Source organism: Alligator sinensis, unplaced genomic scaffold (genome assembly GCF_000455745.1).
Source record: "Alligator sinensis unplaced genomic scaffold, ASM45574v1 scaffold138_1, whole genome shotgun sequence".
In the NCBI taxonomy this organism is placed as follows: Eukaryota; Metazoa; Chordata; order Crocodylia; family Alligatoridae; genus Alligator; species Alligator sinensis.
The window spans coordinates 4,291,589-4,304,598 of record NW_005841862.1 but is presented as its reverse complement, the minus strand read 5'-3'; the positions used below and the strand labels follow the sequence as shown (position 1 = coordinate 4,304,598).

Below are 13,010 nucleotides of genomic sequence, written 5' to 3'. Positions count from 1 at the left end.
CTGCGGGATGCCCGGTTGCTGTTACTGCTTCAGGCAGGAGGGGTGGATGCACTCCTCCGCTTGACTCTCTCTTCCGTCGGCAGGAAGGCGTGGTCGGCAGAGGCGTCGCCGCGTCACTAGGTGGGGTTGCCGGAGACGACGCTGCGTCAGTGGGCGGAGTCGCTGACCGAACTCTCGCAGGTTCCTCCGAAGCTCCACCCTTCTTTTCTGGTTCTTCCATGTGGTCTCCCTCTTGCTCGGCGCCATCTTGTCGTGGCGTCTCAGGATCCCTTCTCTCAGCCGCTTCTTTGACCGCCTGAACAGCCATACGCAGCTGGGCTTTTAAACTTAAATTCTTTTGCATTAAATCAGTTATTGTACGAAAAGCTGCAGTTAGTACTCCCCCCTTGTCGTATTGTGGGGCCGCTCTCTCATCTGCGGCACGTCTCTCTGTCTCCAGATCTTCACGGAGCTCGGATGGAAGCTCGCGACCCCTTAATCTAGACACCACGAGGGGAGGGAACCGGTCGATCGGCACCGGCTCTTCACTCTCCCAAGCATATCGTAGGCATCGGGCACACTCCCACTCCATTTCCAGCTCTAAATAGTTTTTAGGCAGTACTGCCATATTCCACTTGCTTTAACAAGCAAGTGATACAGCAGGACTTTCCCTCACCCGAGAGCAAGAGAAGCAGCAGGCCCTCACTGCAGGTAACTTGCGTGGATGACCCAGGTTGGCCTAGCACAGGGGCAAGTGTCCACACTACAAAATCATATCTAAGCACACACACTGGGCTGCAGTCACAGCAGTACTATCCTGAGTCCTGGTAAGGGCTTCATCTCCTTAGGGTATCCTCTGTGGTGCTTAGCTCTGCAACAAGCTACGCCACTCTTTATTTTTTTCCCCTATTGCATTGTTGGTGTTCTTGTCTGTCTCTCTGGAAACACAAAAGGAAGGGTTAGAAGGCATCACAGGAACACCTAGCCTATACAACACCTATACAGATCTAACTAACTAACACCTATACAGGCCTAGCCTGCATCAGAACATATGCTATAGTACTGCAAAGTGGGAAAGTTACCAGCCCAAGGGTAAGCAGTGCTCATACTTCAGCCCAGCTGGTGGCATGCAGACTACATACAGCCTCTGATTGGTTAAAATACAGCCCCCAGGCTCCCACCTGGCTGCCACTGTCCCCACTGCTCTGATAGCGTAGGTGGCCAGCGTGACCATCCTCCCACTTCTGCTTCTGGGCTCTGCTTCTGGGTAATGGCAAGGTGGGGCCAGGTGGCAGAAGAATACTGCACATGCAGCAAGGGAAATTCAGATTGCATGCGCCACAAGAAGAGCCGTGTGCTCACAGCTGAGTGAGTCTGCTGTTTGCACGGCAGAGAGGAAGAGCTGTTTAAGAGCCCAGCTCTGCAGTGAAGACATTACCATAGTAAAGGTGGGTATGTTACCAACCCGTGGCTAGATTAGTACATGTTAAAGACCATGCTATAGTTATATTCTTTTTGATTTCTTTACATATGGTGCATGGATGGATCCAGGATAAAGGGGGTGCAACACGCTGCTCCTCACACCATGGGGGGATGGGAGGCAAGGCAAGTTGGTGGCTGGAGCCCTTGGTGTGGGATACCTAGGAACTAGGCAGGCAGCAGGTATGCTGTTGCTGTCCCTAGCTGACCTGGAGATGGGGACAAGGCAGCAGAGCTGTTCCTGCCCCACTTCACCCAGGGGCAGTGGGGAGCTGCTGCACAGGAAGCTGGGCTTTGCCAAGGACAGTGGCAACAGTACATGGTTGCTTCCTTCTGGCGCCTGCTCTCTGCTGCCTTCCCCCCCTCACCTCTCCCTATCTTTTAGGGTTACATCAGGTTATTCCTGGACATGTCCTCTTTATGGGTCCTCCCATCTCCTTCCAGGCAATTTCTTTAACTATCAGCAAATGTCTGGGATTTTACTCTGCTTTCCCTGTACTTCCCAGCTTGCCCCAGCAAGGAGCTGCTTGGGGCTGGGGGAAGCAGGGGAAGGTACTTGGAGGCTGAGGCATCACGTGCTCCGTGCATGGGCCCCAGCAGCTGCAGGCTGGTAAGTCTGTGTGTGTACATGCATGTGCGTGTGCCTGCTGGTGCTGGGGCTGCAGCAGGGTGGGGAGGCGGGGGAAGGGGGTGATCGGGAGTGAGGGATATCAGCAGGGACAGGGGGGCTGTGGGTTGGGAATGAGGGGCACCAGCGTGGTCTGGGGGGCAGGGCACTGTGGGTCAGGAGTGAGGGGCAGCAGCAGGGCTGGGGAGGCTGTGGCTTGGGAGTGAGGGGCAGGGGCAGGGCACAGGTATATCACTGCCCCCCTAATCATATATCCCATCTCCCTCTCCCTTCCCTCCCCCAAGTGTCTTCTTTGAAACTGGAAATATGGTAACCCTATACCCTTGGTGTCCCCCACCAGCCTGGATTAGTTGCTGGAAAGCAGAATCTGTGCCACTGCTGCTGTCCCAGCCTGAACCCAGCTCCCCATGCAGCCACTCCCTGCAGCACAGGTCAGGAGTGACTCTGGGGCTCCCCCATGTTCCTGCATTAGCCAGGGACAGTGGTAGCAGTGTTCAGGTTCCTCTTTCCAGTCCCTTGCTGGCTGGGAGAAGGCACATCTGGGTGGGGGTGGAATGGGCAAGGAACAGACCCTCAAGAGAGAAACCTGTGGTGCCACCACTGTCTCCAGTCAAGCCTGGCACCCAGCACAGCTGCAGTTGTGGCTAGAGCAGGGCAGGAGCAGCTCTGGAGCTACCCATCCCCAGATCAACCACAGACAGCAGTGGTAGAAGGTGAGGGTGCATCTACATGACTGCATACCCCCCAGATCCACTGGAGACAGTGCACTACTGCTTTTTCCACCCCTATTAACAAAATACTAAACACTGGAACAGAGGAGAACCTTTCAATTTACTGTCATTCCTCCACCTCAGCCCTACTTCCTTAATTTTTATTTTTTTTTTTTAATTATTTTGGATACTATTCTGGGAACAGATTACCTCAACTAGATTTATTTCCTGGGAAACCCTTCCCCGGACTTGCTTTTATATTACAAATGGTAGCTTTATAGTTATACTACATTGTGGTTGTTTTGCCCGTGCCAATTATGACATCCAATTGTCTCCATGTCATGGCTTTTCCAGGGTAGTAACTCAAACTATATATCTAATTAAAACACTGTTTAGTTCCATCTGCATAGGCAGGATCAAGAGGTATTACAATACAAATAGGGTACCTGCAATGTTATAACATGTCCTTCCACCATGCTAGGGTAAGTAGTGCCACTAGCCAGGAATTACTCACTCAGCTTGGATAATAAATAAATATAAGTGAGCAAGAAGAGTCCCATTGGCACTGACTGCAAAACAACATGGCTGGGACTGCCAACACCAGCAGTTACAGTTTAAAACCTGGCTTCTAGAAATAAAGAGGAGGCAATTAACAACTTAGTAAGGAAGAACACCATTCCAGAAACTCCTTTAAACTCTGGAGGGAGTGAGCCGTCAGGAAACTGACTCCAGCATTGTTCCCTTTCTGCTACACTTTACAATCTAGAGTATGCCAAACTCATCTAAAATTTAAGACTGGAGAAGGGAGGAAGCAAGTGACTAGGAAATCTCATTCCTTCCTGGAAAATAGCAGGGGTAAGATAATGAAAGTGACCGTTTTCAACCCTACACTTAGTATTGAAAATATATTTAGTTGGAAATTAGCTTTTAAAAAAAGGTCCTTTGAAGTGCTACCAGTGTTTACTAAGCATCACAACACCATAAATTATCTCCTTTTCTACTTTTATATTTAATGAAGACTCAGAGGTTTGCACATCTTGACATGTAAAAAGCAGTAGCAATGTCAGGAAGAGAGCCTGATTCTGCTCCATGTTTTAATCCTAGAGGTAGGCAGCCTACTTTGCTAGAGTTACATTATGTATGATTGTAGACAACATAAGGGCTATTGCTAGACTATAGAGATTGGTTACCTATGATTCTGTTTTGTGAAAACAGGAAGTGAAGTATGGGGATGTAGGATTCCAACGCAATCTGCTTGATGCAAAGTAAATTGGTTGCCCAGCAGATGATTCTTATTTTTCACAGCGTTTACTCTAGTTCCCAGGTATGGATCCCAAGGCAAATCCGACTGTAGGGAAGCTGCAGGTAAACAGGAGGAAAGAGCTCCCTCTTCTCATTTTTCTAATGCACCTCTATACCTCCTCAAATTTTTTTGCTTAACTTGAAAGAGGAAAACATCTTCTAGGAATACCATTCTTTCAGGCTACAAGCTGACTGAGTCCAAAGTTGCTAGCAGCTTTGCTTTGTGGAAATCACCAGTCCTGTTTTAAGTGAGTTAAAAGGGGGCAGCTATGGACATGGAAGCTGTCCCTGTACCTACTATTATCTCACAGTAAGTAAAAGTGAAGCCAAAGTGAAACAAGGCTAAGCTCCACAGTTTAGCTTTCATTTACTTTGGGCTAAGAGCAAGTGCAGGGACAGTTGCTATACAATGTCTGCTGTACCTCACTGTACCTTGGCATTTGTCCTAATGCCAAATGATCTCATACTGCAATTCCACTGTATACAACAAAGGATTTTTTTTGCTTCAATTGCTCTGCTAGCAAAAGCTAAATAAAAGTAATAGAAAAAGATTTTTTTTTCTGGGGACAGAAATAAAAAAAAAAAAAATCTGTGGTACTGAACTGAGCACCACCTTTACCTATGCCTCCCACCCAGTGCAATGGAAACTGAAATCATAAACCACTGCTTTGTATCTGAGCTTTGCAGTTCTGCAGGATCACTTGCAACATCTACCTCCACTCACTTCAGGATACCCAGGAGTGTTGCATATGAAACAGTGCTTCAACTCCCTGGAGGGCCAGAGTAAAAGGGAAAAAGATAATCCTTTAAATTCTCATTCAACTTCAGACCATGGCACCTTTATCTTCTGGGTAAATAGTCTTCCTTCACAGATTTATTTCTAGAAAGATTATCACATCTTTTCCTTTCCCTGAATGCAGACTATTCTCTAGAGTTAAATAAGTAAATATTCCTTTAATAAACATTTCAGATACTGAACATGTATATTTACATACATGTACAGAGAATCATGGTATACCAATATTAGACAACACCAAGGCAACATACATAATAGTACACCTAATCCATATTTGAAATTCCCCATACAAAATATCTTCCCTCCCCTCAAAAAAATTAAGCTTCAGCTATTCAACCTGAACCATATTTTAAAACTATGGTTTCTTTATCTAGAAGGGAGTACCTAGAGTGCAGATAAGCAATCCTGTATTCATTTATTTCAATATTCTCATCACACAACTTATATATAAAAAAACACACCATTTTTCTATAAAGCGCACAATTTTTCCCCAAGCATCCATGGACACTGTATGTTCTTTTATTTACAAAAAGTCTTCACAATTTCCCATCTTTGTGCTTTGCTACCTTTAATATTTAGCACACACTAGTTTTTTGTTTTTTATCTAGCAATTTATTCTGTGTATTACATTATTTAAACTCCAGTTAGAAAAAACAGAAACTACCTACAGATGCCAAAGTAGTGCAGGTAGCTAGTTAAAAAGAGTGACAATAGAACAAAAAAACCCCTCAGGTGTGGAGAGAGAGAGAGAGAGTGTAAAAACGCCAACACTTATTTCTTTCTCCCTTTAGAAGGCTTTGCAAATAAGGCAGGATCAATCTGGTCTTTAGGCAGACCTCTCACAGAGAAAAGTCTTGCTGCTCTTTCCTGTAAAGTGCCTCCACATTTCAGGCCCAGAGCCATCAGTTCAAACTTCAGTTTATCTAATCCTAGAGCTTCCATTTCAGTAGCAGAGTTGAATGCCAGAAGATCTATTGGCGTAGACTTCTGCAAAGACAAGAATACACAATCCTTTCATTACCATTTTGGGAAAAAAAAAAAAAGACTTAGTGCCTCTTTTGGCTTACACTTATTTAGTCTCCAACTAGATTTCACTTTTACAGAACATACAGCTAAACACTTTCAAAGTGTGATAACACAGTTATACAGTCTCCAGGTATAGCATGCTGGGCATTTCCATAGTTACACTATGTCTACACTGCAGTCAAGCTGCAACTGCAACCTGGAGACATACCTGAGCTAGGCTGCGTAGCTGTAGCAGCACACAGATCAGCACAGGCTGCAAACCTGCCTGAGAAGACTAGTAAGTATGCTGATGGTTTTGCAGCCCATACTAAGTGCCATGCCACCACAGCTACATGCTAGCATTACCGTGAATAAATAGCTTAAAGCCAGCTCCGATATCTGTCTAAGCGGCAATAAAAACTATGACTGTACTGTAGACGCACCTTCAGGTATAAGTTAAAAGATCATTTTGTTGGAAGTCAGATGGATTTCTAACCCCATAGGCAATGGCCTACAGACCAAACTGGTGATCAAGGTAAAATGCATTGTGCCTATGAGGACTCACAAAAAGAGCCTGAAATAAAGAAAGTAACCAAGCCAAACCCATCTCTTCCTCTGTTGGAAAATAATAGATAAGGTAGTTCCACCTGTCCTCTCTCAAACTTTGGGATCTCTGCTACATGAAGTTAAGAACTGTGTGTTCATAAAGTATTTAAGAGAACTGAAAACACCTGATGATTCAATGCCTCATTCTTACATTGCACAAGTCATGAACTGGGTGTGACAAAGCTACCAGCTCTTAACTGTGAAGTCAATTAAATTTACCTTGGCTACTTTCAAAGTTAAGCATTTCCCCATTAGTGACAGGGAAAACAGATGGGCACCACACACTTCTATGCAGTTAATCGTGGAAGTACAGGAATAGCAGATATTTTACTTTTTTAAGAAAATGCTTAGGGGATGCTAAGCTTCCAGAGATGCTTCTCAGTTTGACAAAGAAGGAAAAAGCAGAAGTGATGCAAATTATAAATGCACTCTAAACAAAGAAATTAGGTATCTTCCACTTCTGTTATCTATTGAACAGCATCTCAAGAAAATCAGGGGTGGGGAGGAATCATTTCTTGCAACACAGATCTACCGTGTTAGAATTACCAAAAGGGATAGTCCCAGGGATGGGAATGAGACTGCTCAGTCACGAACCCTACATTCAGCATTAAGTGCTTGCTGTATCAGTGCTGTTATTTCCGAGTACAGCACCCTACCAAGACATGCATATATTTAAAAGTGCTCTTTCTTAGCAGAGAGGAACTTTAATAAGGTCTCATTACTACACACAGTCACTACTTTAAACTAAAAAGGCAGTAAGCAGTTATAAGAGCCACTTACCACCTGCAATAACAATTAATTGTGGTTTTGGTGGAGTTTCCTGTCCCAGGAATAGGAAACGTTGCAAGTACTGTCTGAAAGGTAAACACTGCCTGGTGATAAACATCCAGTTGAAAATACTGCCCACTTATAGTACAGTGTACACTATGTTTCAACTGACTGAACTACATTTCACACTACTTCCCCATTTTAAATGCTTGTTCGCTCATTTACCAATAGAGGTGCACCAATACATTGGTGCCACATCAGATCAGCACTGATAAAAGGAAAATTAACATCATCAGCTACTGGCTTTTTTAGCGAGTATAGCCAATAATGTACCAATAAATATAATAGGTCTTCTGGCCAGGGTCTCTGAATGCTGCAGCTGTGCGCATGCATGCCCAGGGCCAGGAATGCAGCCAGGCAGCATACAGAGCAGTGCCCTGCAGGCAAGCCTGTGGAGGGGAAGGGGTAGCAAGATCAAAGGCCCCCCCACAACGAGGGAGTGGGGCAGGGGCTGGGTGGGAGTGCTGCCCAGCCAGGGCAGTGAATGGGACTCTGGGGCCAGGACAAGGAGCCATGGGAGTCTCATCCAGGGGCACAGGGGCTGCTGCACATACCCCCAGGGGAGGCACTGGGGGGGGGCGTGTACCCCACCAGATCTGTACACAGGGCAGAGGCAGGCTACCCGCTGCAGGCTCAGGGCTCTCCACCCTGCTGCCTTTGTCATGGAAGCAGCGCACTGGCCATGCGTCCCCTACCAGCCAGGTGGCAGTGGGGGTGGCGAGTTGTTCCTCTAGCCGCCCTGGGAGCTGCAGCCAGCGTGCAGCTCCCAGGGCAAAAGCCCTGAGCCTGCAATGGACCTCTGCCCTCACTCTGTTCTGCTCTGCTCCTAAAAGGCAGCAGAGGAGAGCCCTGAGCAGGCATCTGCCCTCACCCCACCCCATTCTGGTTAAAAGTGTCTTTGCGCTTAAAAATGGTGGCAGCAGCACTTGAACTGAAGTTTATTTGACGAGCTTTACTTTAAACATTGCCACCACCTTTTTTTTTTTTTTTTTTTTTTATTTTTATTTTTTGCCAGCAGAAAATGTAAATAAAAAGAAAATTGTTTAATGTTTTCTTGGGAAAAAAAAATAAATTAGCATTTTTCAGTCACCTTTAATTGTAAGTAATTAGGTGAGAAACCAGACAGAATCTCACATTCCCCCACCTTTTCCCCTTCACAGACTTACCTGCAGGGCCCTGCTCTCCATGCTGCTCAGCTGCATTCCTATAAATCGGCTATTGGATTGGTTTCGTCCGATATGCCTCATTAATAAATCAGCTATGGATATCAGCCAGGAAAGTCTTTAAATCAGTGCACCCCTATTTACCAATTATCAACATTCAGTAAATGGAAAACAGGGTTTCCAACCATAGAAACTTACAAGTTTCTACACAATGAAAAAGAAATGCTTTCAAAAAAACATTACAGTGACAGACTCCTCACTCAAGTCAAATGGGGCACAGAATCTGAGTCACTCAGGGATTGGCATTTTGTTATGCCGACAGATCTCAATGTTCCAAACAACACTGAGCATGTAATAACACTCCACAAGCGATGGGCAAGTGGGTGCCATTATTGTTGACACTTATTTATTTAGTGCTGGTGTGCTCAATATCGAGAAAAAAAAAAAATCAGGTTTTTATTGCTTAGAGCCAACTCAGGCTTCTCATGTAAGAGGTGATAAGTCTACAGTCAAAGCAATGCACTTGTCCAAGAGGTAATTTAATTTAAAGCAGAATACTCTCAGCAGCAGTTGAGCAAGCTTCATGAATGACAATTAATTGCTCAACCCCAGTGGGGCAATTCATTCCAACATCAGTAGGGAAGTTACTCCACTGTTGAGGTAATGGGTAATTTTCCTTTAGATCTGCTTTTCTACCTGCATTTGTAAAAACTCAGACACATCACATATCATTGCCCTTCTCACCCCGAAGCTCTTACTGTCAGATATGCAGCAGCAGAATCTCATTCCCCAAATGAGAGCTGCAGTTTGAGCCAGATCAGTGCAATTTTTGGACAGCCTGGATTAAAGTGTTTAATTTAAAAAGGAAACCAATAGAAGGGAATTCTGATAGTTTTGTCTGCACCATATAGGAGTTGATCTTTTAGGGCTTTAACTTTATTATTCATCCTCAAGGAGGCTAATTAAGTCAAGCTACACTACACACAAGGTGAACAAGCCTAATGCAACTTCAATTATTGGTACAATAGTGAGTGCAAAACTTGCTCATCCCATGAAGTAACTGCATCATACTGACACAGAACTTTCTACACAAAATAGGGAGGGGGAAAAAACTGGCTGCACATGAAGGACACAGGAGTGCCTCAGTCCATGAGGGAAAGAAAAGGAGGAGGAAGACTAGCTAGCCAAGAACAGAATTACTGAAGTAAGAATTCCAATTGCACTTTGATCTCTGCCTCCAACTACAAAATAAAATTTCTGAATATGGATTATGATCTTGTACATGCTAAACTCTAACATTTTAAAATGGGACACGAAGTGACAGTGTGTCTGAACCACTATAAGGAGCTATAAAGCATGCATTCATAGGCAGAAAGTGTGCATCTTGAGCAACTGTTAAGGCAAGGGGATTTTTAGACTCCAAAACACTGACTTTACATTAACGGAAGTCAGTCTATTCAGTCAGTAGATAATAGGGAAAAAAAGTGATCTAAAAAACAGATGGGGTAAAGCAAGAAAGGAGGCAATAGCATCTAGATTTCCATGGTGTTGCTTACCGTGCTCTGTAATGGAATTATTTCCTCTTGAGTAGTTGAAACTTTTTCTTGCTCCTCTTCTTTCAGGTTCTCTTGTGTGTCATTTTTTTCATCAGTTGGAATTGCAATCTGCTCCTCTGTGGGTACCTCCTCTGGTAGATCTTTTTCAGCATCTTCTGCCTGCTCTTGTGGTTTCTCGGAAATATTGGTGGTCGAGCTGCATTCTAGTGAATCCTCTGAACTACTAGGCCACTCAACTGTGCTTTCAGTCTTTTCAATGTGGCTGCTGCTTGAGTGGCAACTGCCTTCTGCTGTACTAGGATAATTATCTTCACTATCACTGTCATCTGTGCTCTCAGGATCCTCCAGTCCTTCCAATCCCATCCTGTCATAAACAAGTGCTCCAGTTAAGGTATTTTAAACTAAGAAAGTGACCTAACTTCAAGTGTCCGATTCCCTAAGGAGCCTCACCATACTAATATAGCAAGGAGGGGTTATAGTCTGGACCCCACATCAGCTGGACTCCCATGCTGAGCAAGCCAGAAGTCACTATTGTTGTGTATGATCCAAAGCAATCATACTTCCCAAAGAATCCCCAATAGATGAATCCATCACTCCCACAAAGCAAACTATTGCTGTGCTGACATCTTTATTCTGCCAGTAACCATCTTAGCTTGCTGTCTTAAATAGTGGAATTGAACATCCCATCTGGTTAAAGAATGGAACAGTGCATATGCTATACCCACTATGAGAAAGACAACCAGACTGGGAGACTGAGAAGTCAATTCTCAAGCTACATACTACAGGAAATAGAAGGGACCCAGTGTATTTAGACAGAGGAATAGTGATAGGAAAAAGAAACCTCTACTACTCTACATCCAGGTATGTGGTTAAGACAGGAAGTGGGGATGAGGCAAAACTCCTGCCACTGCTTTGACTTGTTCTATGTATTACATTAGAACCTAGATACTTCAAAGGGTTACTTTCCTTACCCCCCTTATGAAGAAGAGAGCTTGAAAAGGGCATATAGAGCTGCAACAAAGACCTGTGAGGGACTGTCGAGGCATTTTTCCTTCAAAAGGATGCCACCCTGCCAGTTAGCTGTGCAGAACTGCAAACAAGCTCTGAGTGATACGAGAAGCAGCACCCTGAGGTAAAAGCTATAACCAACCAATGAGCTATTCTTAAATTCAGCAACTCTCTGCTAATGAAGTAGGTTGCACATAGATGCAAATGATCTGGGTTCTACCCTGCCTTTTGGAACCGTCACAATTCTGTGCCAGAAGTTCCTGGTAGATTTTCTGATAGGCTGCATCTTAAAAGAAAAACTAATCCTTTACTCTTAACTTCCTTCTCCCTTACCAAGTGGATCAGGGCACTGCACTTACCACAAACATTTCCTTTTCTCAGATTTTGCTCCGCTCTTTTCAGGCTCATTTGGGCGCTTCCGACTATCACTGGTCTCTGGAGACACCATCTTACTGGAGGAGGCCTGCATCCCTTCAATGCAAAGTTAAAAATGGAGTTGCCTTGTAGAACCATAGTAACCTACATACTATGATACTCCCAAGTCCACAGGGGAAGAAGATTTAAAACAAAGCTTCCTAGAGAACCGGATGCTCTAAGATTCTAGTTATTTTCCGAATTTGTCTTCAGTTCAACAGTAGTAGAAACCCTTATTGGTCTGCAGCTCTACAGAGTTGACCCTGAATTAGAGTGACCACTTCTGAACCGGCTCTCTTATGCCCCAGTCAATTACTGGCCTGTATGTCAAGACTGCCACCAGGGTAATATAGTGGCCAAGTAAAATAGCCCAAGAGAGTGGGTATGCAAATCAAAATATTTTATTATGTTATACTCAGTTTCTCCTGTTTTCTGTATATTGTTTATGCACAGTCCTTTAAGCTATACACAGTCCTTTAAAGCTAAAGTTGATTCTTATAGATTAGCACTTATCATTGTTTTAAGATGATTCTTAATGTCACTGTCACAAGTGCAGAATGTAACTACAGATTACTTTAAGCATAAGGATGATTTATTACTTGCATCTGTGTTCTAGTGTCTCACAATATTCTAACAAAGCTATTTCAGGAAGAAAAAATTAAATTAGACCAAATTTTAGTAAAACCAAGTGCACCTCACCCAAATGAAAATGGTACTGCCTAGTCCAAGATATATCAATAACCATGTATCACAAAAGTCACTTCGAGCCATACTTTAATTTAGGTGCCAACTGAAAATAATTCTATATCTATTGATAAACATATCAGTTCCTCAGCAATACCTTTAAGTACCGAATCCTCTAGCCGCTCAGCCATTTCATTACACTGCTGTTGGTAATCCGAATTAACAAAGAAGTGTTTTGGTTCTGCAAGTTTACGCTGCAGCCTTTCCAAGCGTCTTTGTTCTTTTTCAGCTTCCCGCTCTGCTTGCTGCTTCACCCACTCAGCCATTCTGGAAAGACAGAGAGAGAGAGATCTTGGAAATAAGAACTAAACTGAGGTAGCCTTCCAGTTACTGAACCCTTTCATGCACAGGGTGTGTGTGTGTGTGGGAGGGGGGGGGAGACAGACAGACAGACTTTTGACTTTTAAGAGGCATTTATTCCAGGGAGGGTGACAACTCGGGGCCAGTAAAGAGCATGTACAGGTTGGCCCAAATACCTGGGCCTCACGGACAAGGCCTGGGCTCATGGCCTGCAAGGCCTGCCCGTACACTCTAGATTAAAAAAAAACCATAGCGAGTCAAAGGACTACATATTCACATTTCTGCCAGCGGGGACACCCATGGGGGGCCTCAGGGCTCGACCCGAGTGAAGCAAAGTCCAAGGCCTCGGCCCGCTGGACGCATTGCCGCAGCTTGAGCAGCCGGGGGGGTTACAGGGCGAGGAGCAGGTGCCCTGCCTCGACTCGGCAGAGCGCCCCCTCGAGGGCCCAGCGCTCCTCAAAGGCAGGCACCGTCCACCGGAGGACAGCGTGC

At 44.7% G+C, this 13,010-nt stretch overlaps 1 protein-coding gene across 4 annotated transcripts in view; it reads right to left on the bottom strand.

Annotated features, from left to right (window-relative positions):
* Positions 1–795: 795 nt before the first annotated feature.
* The window catches only part of SDE2 (SDE2 telomere maintenance homolog), a 22,637-nt gene continuing 10,422 nt past the window's right edge, over positions 796–13,010 (bottom strand). Inside the window, exons 4-8 of one of the 4 annotated variants that reach the window (XR_003096364.1) lie at positions 12,316–12,485; positions 11,420–11,531; positions 10,053–10,416; positions 3,987–5,881; positions 796–917 (exon numbers count right to left, since the gene is read on the bottom strand). Coding sequence is in view for 2 of the 4 variants with exons in the window: in XM_006016564.3 (XP_006016626.1) it covers positions 5,666–5,881; positions 10,053–10,416; positions 11,420–11,531; positions 12,316–12,485 (862 nt within the window). In the remaining 2 variants the exon portion in view is untranslated. Of the gene's footprint in view, positions 918–3,739; positions 5,882–7,285; positions 7,360–8,499; positions 8,633–10,052; positions 10,417–11,419; positions 11,532–12,315; positions 12,486–13,010 lie in introns of those variants that run through there. The other 3 variants (XR_001358823.2, XM_025216245.1, XM_006016564.3) reach the window with 3 other exon arrangements.